Source organism: Nyctibius grandis, chromosome 10, assembly GCF_013368605.1.
Source record: "Nyctibius grandis isolate bNycGra1 chromosome 10, bNycGra1.pri, whole genome shotgun sequence".
Taxonomy (NCBI): domain Eukaryota; kingdom Metazoa; phylum Chordata; class Aves; order Nyctibiiformes; family Nyctibiidae; genus Nyctibius; species Nyctibius grandis.
This window is the reverse complement of record NC_090667.1, coordinates 25,883,110-25,896,773: the sequence shown is the minus strand read 5'-3', so window position 1 is coordinate 25,896,773 and position 13,664 is coordinate 25,883,110. Positions and strand designations below refer to the sequence as shown.

The 13,664-nt window shown below is 42.9% G+C and overlaps 1 protein-coding gene across 12 annotated transcripts in view; it reads left to right on the top strand.

The window, feature by feature from the left end:
* The window catches only part of FHIT (fragile histidine triad diadenosine triphosphatase), a 593,823-nt gene extending 583,669 nt beyond the window's left edge, over nt 1–10,154 (top strand). For 10 of the 12 annotated variants that reach the window (XM_068409161.1, XM_068409159.1, XM_068409163.1 and 7 more), the window contains 2 exons: nt 1,207–1,310; nt 8,879–10,154. In XM_068409161.1, coding sequence (XP_068265262.1) covers nt 1,207–1,285 — 79 coding nt within the window. In that variant the 3' untranslated portion in view covers nt 1,286–1,310; nt 8,879–10,154. The remainder of the gene's footprint in view (nt 1–1,206; nt 1,311–8,878) is intronic. The other 2 variants (XM_068409167.1, XM_068409164.1) reach the window with 1 other exon arrangement.
* Nucleotides 10,155–13,664: the final 3,510 nt, after the last annotated feature.

Below are 13,664 nucleotides of genomic sequence, written 5' to 3'. Positions count from 1 at the left end.
GTTTGCTTGGCAGGTTCAGTATTGCTTCATCTTTGTTTGTCACTCCTTAATCTTTTGTACTAAAATTTGTCCAGGAATAAAAGGTGTATATTCATTAGTTTTGGTCTTTGTGGCATTAACAAAAAGTTGATATTATAATTTTCTTCAGAAGCACTGATGCTGTTAATACAATCTGTGCTGTGCTCTACCTAGATACACACTGGAAATCTCAGTACTTAAGCTGTTAATGCAAATGTTTCTGCTGTCTGTTGTAAATGTAGTCTTCGCTTGATGAGTGGCAGGCATTCTTTGAGTGGACATGGGGTACAAATAGTCACTCAAGTGCTGTCACATTATATTTACCATAAAATAGAACTCCCTTCTGGACAGCAGCAAAACCATCGGCTTCTCCCTTCTTCTGGAGAGGCAAAAGATGTGTTTGAAATTGTCATATCTGAGATAATAACATTTAATACTTACTGCCTATGGGATAGAACTTATTTTTGTGGGCATATTATGCAAACTAGATGCACAAATTAAATGTTTCGCATACTTTTGATGTTTTTCCCCACTAAATCACCAATGAAATATAGTTGTGCTTAAAAGAACAAGTTTTGTTTCTAGACCAGGGATGTATCTCACTTTTAACAAGGGCAAGGAAGGACTAATAACTTGCATGCAGGGAGGGAATGTATCTCTTCTGAAAACTACCGGTATAAACTGCCGGTGGGAAACAGCTGCCATAGCGCCTTGTTATCACAATAGGTCTTTGATGGGAAAGGTGGCCCCATGGACAGAGGAAAAGACAGAGAGAAATTTTTACATGGATTACTGACAAGGTGTCCAGGCAGCTTCTGCCTAGCTCACTCCACGGATGTAATGGGCACTTCGAAATACCTGTGTTTGTTATTCTGTTACAAACTTTGCATTAAAGTCTCGCAAGATATCTGACCATCAACTCACAAAGGTGAACTCTTTCACTGCCTATCAATCACCCTGGCACCTTGCATTATTGTCATAAAAACATCAGAGCCAGTTAACTACTGTCACCTCTCTAAACCAGTAACCTTCACCCTTCATCTCTTCATCACCAGGTCCCTCCATCCTGCAGACACATGGAATAGTTAGATTAGTTCCATACAGGCATGTCCTCAATTTGACAATAACACTGGAAAAAAATATCAACAAACTGTGTGGTTTTTTTTTCTTCTTCCTCCCTCAAAAAAGTTGCAACGACATGACAAAGAGGATTCCTCTGACAAGTGGAGGACAGAAGAAGAAATGGCAGCTGAAGCAGCAATTCTGAAGAAGTATTTTCAGGAAAGTTAAAGGTAATGATTTACACATCAACTTACTCCTGCAACATCCAAAATTCTGAGTCCTCCGTAGGCTTCTTAAGAACAGAGGGAGAATACATAGAATGGAACAAAAGAAATGAAAGCTCTTAAGTTTGTGTTGTTTCCAAAAGGACACAGCACTCCAACAGTAGCTGAAATAACATGCTCCTTCTTGGACAAATAAGTACCAACCTAGAGCATTTAGTTTCCAGACAGCAAAAAATAACATATCTGGAAATCAGAATCATCAGCAGTTACTTAAGAAGAATGTCTAACCTAACATATCCCCCCTGTGTTTTTAGAACAGAAAATAGCCTTGGTTACCTCTATGATGAGTTTAAAAACTACTGTGTCTGTGTACAGCCAGATATGCATATGGACCTATACATACAAAATCCCAGCAGAATTCAGACTATAGAGTGGATAAGCAAATGCTAACTTCATCTGGCAAATCTTAAATCATCTGATCAGTTCAACTTTCAAAATGAAGCCTTCTGGAAAACTGCCTCTTCTGCTAAACCTTCCACTGGCACTAAAAGAAAAGAAAAAAAGATTTGCAGGGAGGAATAGAAAAGAGAAAACACTTGGCAAACACTAACATTGGCGCTCTAGAAATTGAGAGTTTTTTGTTTTGTACCTGCAGTCCCAGAAGCCAGATTCTTCCAGTAGAAATGAACCGGCCCCCAGAGATCAAAATGAGTTACGCTGGGATGTGCGCTGCAGCAATGGTGCCAAAAGCTCCCTCTCCCCTGTTCCCCATATGTTGTTTGCCACCATCCAGCACTCTCATTTCTCTGTCATTTCTGACTGGTTCATATTTTTTCCTCTGAAGACCAAAATCCCATAAATATCCCTCATCTCTCCCTGTGACTCACTGCTTGCAGCCCAGCTTGAGAAATCTTGAGCTAAACTGCACAGCATGCGCGTGGCACACTTACGTGGCAGCTCTCATCTCCGGTGCCACTCTGTCATCTCCGTTTGGGTGGTTCATTGGACTCTTCCTTTCAATTTTTTTTTTTGTAATGACTATGCTCTTTTCTTCTCCAGTCAAATTAGCTGTGCCAACACTTCTGTGGGCTGGCACAGAGAAAGTTCTGTAACACACATAATTCCCATCTGTGAAGGAAACTTGTCCTCAGCATCTGGGACCTAGGGACCTCCAGGGTTTGGAGCAGCAGGGTCTGGACTACACAGTCAAGTTTCCACAGTGGCTGCTGGATTTGTATTGAGACACTCATTTTTCAACTTCTCAGAAATATGCTTCTAAAAAATTAATTACTTGTCAAGAAAGAGCGTATCTTAGGTAACGCATATGTAAGCACTCTTCTCTGCAAACAGAGGCATTATGTAGTAGTTCATCTATGGCACAGCAGCAAATGAACTTAGGATAAAATGGCACATCCCTATTCCAATGTGATGTTGTTCCCTGTTATATATTTGGTAGGTTTTGGGGGGCATTTTTTTGGTCTGGTTAGAAATGAATTTTAAATGCTTTTCTGCAGAGATTCTCAAAGGGGTTGGAATTAAATCCCTGCATATCAATAAAACGTTCTTAGGCTCTTCTGATACTAAACACAAAGCTGAATAGATGGTATAAATTCATTCCTGCAAGCAATTTCATGTGGCTGGACTTTTATTTCCATTTATCATGAAAATAAATTAGAGTGTGTCTGCATGGATGACCTCTTGATAAGTTCCCCATGATATTAAGGTCATTACCTTTCCTAGAACAAACTGGTAAATTAAATCTTATTGGCATCATTATCATGAGAATATTTTGCCTAGTGCAGGCAGTCCTTCCAACCCTTGATTCCCAACACAAGGCATCACTGTCAATCTCTTCTCCCTGACATTGTTTTTCTTCTGAGGTATAAGGCTCTGAACCTGAGATAAAGGTATATCTGAGCACCTTCTGAATTTCTCAACCTTTATCTACTTTCTCAACCTTGCTTGTAAAGTGATGAAGATTGAAAACTTTTGGCAAATTAACAAGGTTATATGCATCCTTCTTGGAAGCTATTTTTGTTTTTCACCTACAAAGGATTTATTTTGCCATTTATAAGTTTACCTGCATGCTATTTGACTTGAATTTTTTCATGCGGCACAGGGAAGGTCAGAAAGAGCTGAATGTGGGTGTTCTGGAGCCAATAAATGGCAATTTTTAAGGCCTCATGCATTATTTTTCTACTTAAGTGTTTTGTTCAAAGAAGCCCAGCTCAGCTAGATTAGCCCAAACAGACTGAGCTGTGTTTCAGAGCTTTCCCAGCTACCCTTACATTTATCACAAGTCCTTCACCAACTGTCACAACTCTTATGTGACTTGACTAGGTACAGTAGCACCTTTTACCTGTATTTATAGACTATCTGACCAAGAAGGACTTGCAGGTGACTTTTTCCTAAGAAATACTTGAACAAGGCAAGAAGCTCTTGATTCTCTCACTACTATATTTGCTGGTGTTAATCCCTCTTGACTGGTTGGGTCGCCACAGCCAAGTGCTTCTGCACCAGTCGCCAGATGATCAGAAATATCCAGCCACTCACTTAAAGAAGTGAACCCCATTTAGCCTTGCTAAGTTTACACCCTTAAGAAACAACTTAAAATAATTCATTTGTGTGTACTCATCTGCCTAGAGCAGATGAAACTGAAATCAGTGAATGAATTTGTGTTTTGCACGTGTTTCTGGTCTTTCACTGCATGTCCCCACGCCACTGTATCCCACTTCATTAGAAGGACTTGTCGCTGCTTGAACACCCCCAGCATGTGCAGGCTCTGCAGGGCTGCTCACAGTGCTGTGTCTGCAGAGCCAACGTTCAGCAGAACTTCATGTGGCTCTGGAGGAGGACAAGAAAAGGAAAAAACTTTCTGTGGAAAGGCTATTTAATATATAATTGCTCCAATTAGTCACCGTCTTGCTTAGTGGCACCAAGATTTGACCTCTTTAGGAGCCGTTCCTTGTTCATTGTAGGCTGTCATATGGTCAGCTGTGTTTGATAACCAGTCACTCTTTGAGGTGCATCCACAGGGAAAGAGTCCTTACTTGAAGAGCAAGATTTGATGCAGCATCTTAATTTCCAATTTCCTATTTTCAGATGCACCTTTTAAATTTTCTGTAGCTGGGTGTTTTGATAGTCTGTTTTGTGCATTTTAAATTACACATGCCAGCAAAAATGCTGAAGATTAAAAGAGTTACTAACCTTCAGATAGTATATGAAAAATGTTTCTCTTCAAAGGCAGTTTCACTCTGTGGTGTTGTTTCTAAAGAAAAAAACAGGCTGCACAAGTTTTAGTACAAGTTTTCCTATTTTATACATAGCTGAAGTAATACTTTTACTCCATTAGAAAAGTAGTTAGTCTTAAGTACGATGTCAAAATGTCCCTCTGCATAAAGGGGTTGACAGTGCTATTCTGTTGCCTAGTGCTTTTTGAGTTACAAATATTCAATAGCTTTTAATTGTTTAACCATCTGAATATTTTGTGTCATTCGCCATGCAAAATTCATTTTAAAATATCTCCAAATAATGCGGGCTGCACAGTGGTGCAGGATTTCTGATGTCAGTTCTCCCCTTCACCCTCAGTCTGGCAATGTTTCTGGAGAATACAGTCTTTTCAACTCTGTCAGAGAATATGAATTTTATTCTTTTTTTTTTTTTTTTTCCCCACTGTGAAAGAGAGACAATCTTATTCTTTGAGAGCACTCATCCTGTCTGACAGCTGGCTCTTCTGCACCAAGCTCTCAGCATGTGTGAAAAGGTGCTGTTCTATTGACTTCAGCAGGGAAATTACCACTGTTAAGCAGCAGATGACCAGAGGGAATTTAAGGTGGCAGTTTGGCTTGCATCTGGTTTTGTTCTAGAGAGTGAGCACCAGTGCGATCCTATCACTTTCCTTAAATTTAGGCAAGATGGCTTGCAATACCCTTCTTTGGTTGCTTTATTGCAAGAAAACCCCTCCCATTATTTCTGGTACTTTAAACTGAATAAAACCATGAAATAATGATTATGCCTCAGGGTGGATCCACAGAGTGGATCTGGGACACATGCCATGCAGTGAGAATACAGCCAGTCTGCTCCAGAAGATGCTCTACTGGGGCAGTATGGACCACAGAGCAGCTTGTCTCCTGGGTGGGTGCTACCGTGCCAACACAGACATGGCCAGAGATATTTTCTGCAATAGATGCTCCTCCACTGTAGGCAGCCTGTTGGCAAGCAGAATCACCATGCAGTCATAGAAGGTGCAACATGATGTGGACTCTGGCACAGGGAATGGGAGCAGGGGAGAGGAGTACAGCAGGAAGGGACCCCTCAGTTGCAGGAGCCTTGCTTTATAAGCAGGGCAATTTTTTGAGTCCTTACCCTGGAGTCAGACTCAAGGTGGTGCCTGGTCCTGGGGATTTTCCAGAGAGCATTGTCGAGAGCTGTTCATGGCTGCATTTAGGAGCTGTTTGCATATAATCCCTAAGTAAATACACATGCTAGTAATCAGCTATAGATTTCTCTGCACTCCAGACTTAAGTGCTATTAATTATATCCCCCACTCAGAAGCCTCCAAGAACCATTAATTAGAAAGCAGGAGCTGACTCTTTGCTTGTCGGTGTGAGACTGTTATGACCTGAGAGTGAAATATAAGCTTCAAAAAGAACATGTTTTATGAAGGTCACCTTGGAAAATATCGTAACAATCTGTCAGGAGAAGAGAATGCAGCACTCCAAGTGTGCGCTTCAGTGTGTCATTATGCTTTAAGTAGTTGGAAATAGCAAAGAGAAGATGGATCAGATCATAGGGTCTATGCTTTTTCACCCAAAATTCTCTATTTTCTGCAGTAAGTACATATAAAGCAATCTTTTTGTCATTTCAATCGAATGCAAGGAAAGTTAATATCATCAGAAATCCAACAGACAAACATAATCTGGCCCATGCTGGTGTTTTTGAAGTGTAAAACAGCCAGAGCCACCACCTCTGCAGCAGGGAGAAGGTTTATTCACAGGATTTAAATTAGCTCTTCAAGGGCAGATGTAAACAGCCAGAAGTAGTGCGGTGACTGTGTACGGCAGTCATACCCACCCTTAGAAGGCTTAGGGCGAAAGGCTTCCCCAGATAAATGTGGTGTCCTAATGCACAGCAGCCTCAGCATTGAGGTTGATTGTTTTTCTGGTGGAAGTATATAATTATTCTTATGAAAACAAAGCTGCGATAGAGTTAGCTATGGTTATAAGTGAAATGTCTTCCTCTTGTAGGAGGCCAGCATAAGCATAACGTCATGCCTATGCCAGGGTTCTATTTTGAGGCTGTAAGTAATACTGTGCTAAAAGTTATACACCTCATTTTCTGGACTTCCATTTCCCTATAGGTGGCCATATAATTTAGCTGTAAAGAGTACATGAATTCCATACAGCACTGCTTGGGTCCTGTAATTATAGCTACAGTAGAAACATCATGGCCAGAGACACAGATAACATTGTACCACATAAAGCCAAAGCAGCAAATGCGTTACTGTTAGCAAATAAAGCTGACAGAGGGCCAGATGTTCTCTTAACTTGCACATCTGGCAGCCTGAATGCTAACCTGGGCTGTCTGTCAAACACCAAGTATTTTCAGTCTGATCCATTCTTGATTCATCATTAAACTTTGTGTGTGTCACATTGTATGAGAGGAAAATGGGAAAAGCCAAGCGTAACTGATGGACGTTGTATCCCAGGACCTGGGATAAAAGTGTTGAGGTACAGAATAGTGCTGAGCGTCAAATAAGGACGATATCAACTGTGGTCAGGTACTTTTATACCCAAACCTGTGCTAAAATGGTGCTGATCTCTTGCCCCCAAAGCTGCAAAAGGATGCACTCACTAAGCAGCCAGACCCTCCTTCAAGCAGATTCACAAAACATGTGCCAAGTAATTTACAGGCTGCCATCAAACTGTCAGTCAAGAGGGGCATACAATGGAAACTGTTGCTCAAAATGCCATCAAAAGGGAAAACATATGTTTCGGTGAGAAAAGACAATCAAACAAAGAAGTGGGCGGTTGGGGAGTTGCAGCCGCAGCAGCAGCAAGGATCCAAGCCTTGCACACAGCCCCAGGAAACAAGTTTGTAGGCCGTGCCCTCGTCTAACAGTTGGGTAACAGCTTTGTGTTTAATAAGCTGAAATAATTTTCCGAGTATTAAAGCCAGCTCTAAACATGCTCTGAAGTGAAGGTACAAAACTGAAGATACCAAGCAAAAAGCCCACTTCATGCTCAATTATTAGTAAAGGTTTGTATCGTGTTATCCGATTGCTGTAGCTGCTGCATAATAGAACTGCCCAGAGAGACGCTCTAACCAGCAACTCGAACGTGACCTCAAAGCTTAAAAGCTGCCTTTGTGTGAGTTTCGGTATCTAGGCTGTGTAGGTGGAAAGGCATTAATAACTTCTCCAGTAAGTAGTTATTTGAAAAAGGAAGGAGTAATGGACATTGGAAATAGATTGGACTGAGCGTACTTGAGGCTCCCTTGTTTGCCAGGGTGTCAGTCTACACGGAAGGACAGGTATGTGCAGGGGTAAACCCAAGTGCCCAGTTTGCGCTGGCACCTGGGGCTGCTGCAAGGCTCCAGTTAATGCTGCAATAACAATTGTGCCAGGAGTTTCTGCAGGGATTTCGCAGACAGTATTCACAGCTGCAGTCGGCTGCAGTTGTCAGGCTCTCAGCATTTCTATTTCTCTGCTTCAGGAACACCTTCCGGGTCTGTCGTGGCACCTGTTACGGGTCTTTTACTAGGATGGACCACCGAGAGATGCACAAAATTGGAGCAGACATGGAAAGAAATACTCCATCCATTCTCCAGTGTGTGAGACTGGGGTGTTTTCAGGGTGATGGTCCCAAATCACTGGTGTGTAATATCTTGGCAATTAGGTAGAGTCCCATCACAGGGTCAGGATGGATGAGGATATACCAGAGATGATGATTTTGAAAGAGCATTTGCAGGAGCTTATATAAGAGATCATGTGCCCCAAAGACTCTTGCATGAGATTATTATAGCAAAATTGATTTGAAGAGTAAGAAGCGGGATTTGATGACACAAGATGCCCTTTTGAACCCTTTGTTCTTATGACTAGCGGTCAACAGAGCTGGGGACTGTGCTGTCTTACTCAGGGACATCAGAGAGGTGGCTTCACTTCATGTTTGTTTTTTGTAAAATGATCCTGACCTGCTTTGAAGGGTGCTTTGTGAGTTAGGAATGAAAAGCACAATGTGAAAGACAGGCATTCGTATTATTTGGAAGTGAACTTTATTGAAAAAGTAGCTAATAAACCAAGCAAATGCTCTTCTTTCTCTTCTATAATTTTAAAATAGTTGTGTGCAAAGATTTTCTCCTTTCTGTATCACACAGGCTATAATAGGAGCTGAAATGTGCTGTGTGTGGATTTAACACTGAACGTTTCCTTTAGCCTCTTGCTGTCAGTGTTTCCTGTTGGAAAATGCTAATGAGCACCTAACTCGTTAGCAAGAAACAGCCTTACATTTTGTCTTACTAACAAAGATCAAAGATACTATTATATGTAACTATTTGTTATGTTTGATATTTCTCAGGTAACAAAGTGTTTGAAAAATATCCTGTGACATAAGAAACTCCTCAGAAAGACAGGCCTCATTCTCCAGTTCTCGAGGCCCTGGAGCTGCAGCTGAACAGTTTTATTATGTTCTGCAAATATGGGATTCTTCCACGCAAAATTTTATTGGACCTTTGGATATCATCAAGGTTGTATTTCAGCAGAGACAACTAACAGCATGGATTCAAAATATTGCTCTGAGTAGTAACTCATATTTTTCTGAATTGTATACTTGAGAACGAATCTTTTTAAATCATCCCTTGGCCTAAATTGAAATAAAGTGGTAGCAAAATCAGGTAGCTACTGCGTTTAGGTACATTACAAAACGTTTACTCCATGTTGTGTTTTTTGAGATTTGCGTATTCTATGTGGGCTATTATATCATAGAAAAATTAGCTCTTTTAGCAGTATGACGATTCATAAAAACCAAGGGTTGGTGGCAGACTAGCCAAGATAAACTTGGAGAGCTACTGTTTTGTCAGGTTAAGGTACTATAACAAGAAATATAACACTTCCTAAGATCTTTGCTTTCCCTGTTCTATTTAATGCATTGTCACAATGCTTCTGGAGCTTAAGGTGATACAAAACATTTCTGCACATCAATGAATATGTAAAGCTGCTAATGGGATAGTAATCACACTAGGGTTAGACGGGCATCAATGTCCTGCTTGCAGCAACAAACATGAGAGGGAGCCACCCGTGTGCAACGCTCCCTCAGCAAGAAATGCCGTGTTCAGAGCCCCGCACAGGAAGAAACCCGCCATGGGTTAGTTGTTGATTGCTAACATGTAATAAAGGAAAAGAAGTCTAACAACAGATGGAAGAGAGAAGAAATGAGTCTGTGTCCTGGTTTGGCCTTTAAACCGTGACAGTCTGCAAAATATGCATGAAAAGAGCACCCGTGATCTTGCTCTTGAATTGCAGAGAAGTGACAACCGAAGTTTTCTATGTCCCCTGAACTTAGGATGGAAAACAATCACAGAATCACAGGATGTTAGGGATTGGAAGGGACCTCGAAAGATCATCTAGTCCAATCCCCCTGCCGGAGCAGGATTACCTGGATCAGCCAAGTCTTTCAAGAAGAGCCATGCTGAGAGGGGCTGTAGGGTGCAGAGTCTACCTGAAGGCTTGGGGAGGTCAGGGTCAGGTCCAAACCAGAGCCTGGCAGTGTTTTGCATGCCTGGTAGCACAGTGTGGTCACTGTCCAATGAAAATGCTCCAAAATAGTCTGCCCCGAAGTGTTGCAACCTGACCTGAGAAGCATGAAAATACACAAAGGATGAATTCTCATAATTTTCCTTAAGTCTGTCTCTGCTGTATGCTGCAAAGGAATTCAGCCTGTTGGTTTGAAGTCTTTGTGCTGGTCAAATATAAACAGAAACACTAGAGCAAAATCACTGATGTTTGATTCCATATTTTATTGTGGTGCTGTTAAAATATTGCTCCTGAAAAGGCAGTGTGATTCAAAGATTTACCATGACCCAATGTGGCCACCACTATCTTCCATTAGCCCTTTTAAAAACTGTAGAAATTATAAGGCTATATCTTTTTCCATGCAGAGTAAATGAAAAGTACATTTTGATGGTGTCTGCACTTTTTAGACCCTGAAAAAAGGGCTGAATAAACCAGGAAATGAAAGTCAGGGGGCAAGAAGTGACCGAGAAGAAAAGGTGAATAGTCGGGATGGTCAAAGGTGCTGGCAAATTGTCCCACACAAACGGTTGTACTTTAAATATTAAAGAGGCTGTGATTTCACATAGAAGGAAGACAACAGTTGTTCTGCTGGGGAAGCGCTAAAAGGAAAACCTGAGCATCAGTTACATTTGCAAGGTATTTCCAAACCTGATGCTCAATGACTTCCTATTAAGTATGGAATATTCTATATTAATTCTGCAGCCTGTGACGAGCGGGCACTGTGCCAGCCATTTTGCACAGGGGCTGCTGAGCAGATGAGTGCTGAGCTGTATGGAAGATTTCATTTGTGTAAATGAGGAAGCCGTTATCACAGCACTAAAGGTCCTGTTTTTAAAAAAAGCCTCCTGTGGCATTATGCACAAAACAACCTATTTATGCAGCATGAAAATATTTATGTGCTTTTCTCCAGCTCAAAAAGGGAATTTGCAATAGATGAGGGACATAAGAAAGGATTGGAGTGAGAGATAAGGAGAGATTAGAAAAGGCAGTTCATGAAGTACATGACATCCTGCAGCAGTATATGGAGTAAACCTCTCCCCTTTTTTTAAGACCTGAGCCTTGAGGATGGTGTCTGGATCATTCATATGCTTTCTATAGACTTAATCTTCCACAGGCAGGGCACTGCATACAAAGATGCAGTTGCTGGAGATGTGAGGATACGCTGTGCTGAAGGCACTGATGGTCTTTGTAACCACCTTTGTCCTTTCCAACCTCCATCGCTTGCCCTTGCTGGGGTCCCACCCAGGACTTGCCTTTGGGCTGGGGGATGCTGCAGAGTGCTGAGCTCCTCCACCAAACACACAGGAAAAATCGCCCATGCAGGGGCTCAGATGGACATGGTGCAAGTAGAGTGGTCCCGAAGGGGTGGCTTCGTAACAGGACAGAGCTAACTGTGCTCGCTGTTACACGGCTTGGGCCCTTGTTCCCTGTCCTTATACACAAGCAAGTTTCCCAGACTTTTCTGCTTACCTAGAGGTTTGTTTAGCTGAAGTGAGCAGTTCCTCCACGGGGCTGTGGCTGCTGTGCCTGTGTGCCTCTCTCCTCATTAGCAGAACAGCTGTGTTTCAGCCACATTGCTCTTCATTGACTTTTGTAGGACCAGGCTGGGAGCAGGATGTGGCTCCACATGCCCTCTTCCCTCTGCCTGCCTTGAAGCAGAAATTGCAGAAGAGCAGTCTCGGGCATGGTTAGTCCCAGGGGCAGGAGAATGGCCGGGTTATCAGGAGCACACATCTGACAGGGACACTGTCAGCCCGTGCACACAGTTCCCGCCATGCCAGGCTCCCAGATGTACAATCCCATCTGAAGGCCACCTGGCAGCCATCTGCTCATGCAGGTACATTTTTGGTGCTGGGCAAAAACATTAGGAATGGGTTCTGAAGGCTTTGGCACAGTGGCAGCCCGAGCCTATGTAGTGCTGCACGAGGTCACGGACACCGAGCTTCTGCACATCCCCGCTTGGTTTTCCAGTGAGAATGCTCATCTGGACTGCAATTACATTTCTTTGTGCAGAAAAGCAGCCTAGATGACTAATTGTCCTGTGGCAAATCTTCTTGCACTAAGGCAGGCAGGTGTTATTCTACAATGCTTTCAGCGAAGTCTGTGAGTACAGCACGAGGATATTTTTTAATTATCTTTCAGTGATTCAGCATCATTCTTACTTCAGATGCAAGAGTGTCCTTCCCAGCACCAGCCCCTGCTCCTCCATGGGACAGCCAGTGTGCCACCCCGGGTAGCTCAAAGGCCGTGTGTTGACAGAGCGATGGGCTGGGGACATGCCACATCGGCTCCTTGAAGTCCTTGTGCGGTATTTCAGAAATTGACTCAGTGCTGCTTGTAACCTCCTCCAGCACACACGCACCCCACCCCTCCAGGTATCAGGCTCTCATTTGATCCTGTGCTCAAATAACACAGTGTTTTGTTTTTAATTAATGTTGCAGAGAGGGGGAAAATGACTATTTGGTCTCCGTGGGAGCCTGACTTGGCTGCAGACTCAGGACAAATCTAAGACGAAGGCTCCTGGTTGAGATGAGGAGACTCAAGGTCAGCGCCTGGCTTGTGACAGCACCCTGAAATGTGGCTGAGGACTGAACACCCCTTGAAATAAAAATACCTGAATGCAAGTTGGATCTGGGGGTGATCTCACACCTTACCTGTAAAGCTACAAAAATCATAATGCCCCAGTACCTATGGAGCTAATGAAAAAATTTCAAGTCCAAATACACTCATAGTGACAGCCATGAAAGTACCTAAATCATTTCTATCTCAGTTCTCTGTGTCCTCCTATCCACTCCCCATCTCTTGCTGTCACTGTAGTCGATGGCTGCTGAAAAGCCTTGCTGGATTTCTGCATTTAGTTCCTAACGTACAGGCCAGCAGCACTGTGAAGGAGAAAACACTGCTGCTCGTGTAAGCTGTCCTGTGTGTTGGCAGGGCCGTGAGTTTCAGGGCAGAGTGATGTATTTCAGTTCTTGGGAAATTTCTGAATAATCAGCTCATCAAAAAATATCACGCAGAGTTCCCTTGTAGTCCTCTCCAACTTGCCACCTCTCCTGCCAATAGCTCTGTAGGGTGACCACAGCTTGGCATAGCCCATTAGCAGCACTCTGCACAATCAGTCATGAATAGAGCTGGCTGGAAAATGCAATTTTTCTCTTGGAAAAAAAAAAAAGATTTGGTGGGGCAGGGGGGATGTTTGGCTTGGCATTTCAGGATGAAGATTTTCTCCATTGCTCCCTCCAGCACCCTCTTCTGCTCTCACCTGCCCCTCCCTTTTTCCTCCCTACCTCATTTTTTAGAAGGTGACTCCAGGAAAATAAAAATAAAATAAAAATTCCACTTAAAGTGGCAAAGTCATAGGATACTGTTTGACCGGCCTGCAGGGCTAGGAGTCTTGCTGCAGGAGGGCACCAACCCCCTGACACCTTCTCCAGCTGGGACTCCTGGGCGAGATGCCCTTGGACCTGCACTATTGCTGCCATTGCCCAGTTTCTTCTTCAGAGTTTCTGCAAGATATCCCCCTCCCTGATCAGCTCAAAAACCTGCTGTTTAGGCACCTGGGAGCTGGCAAC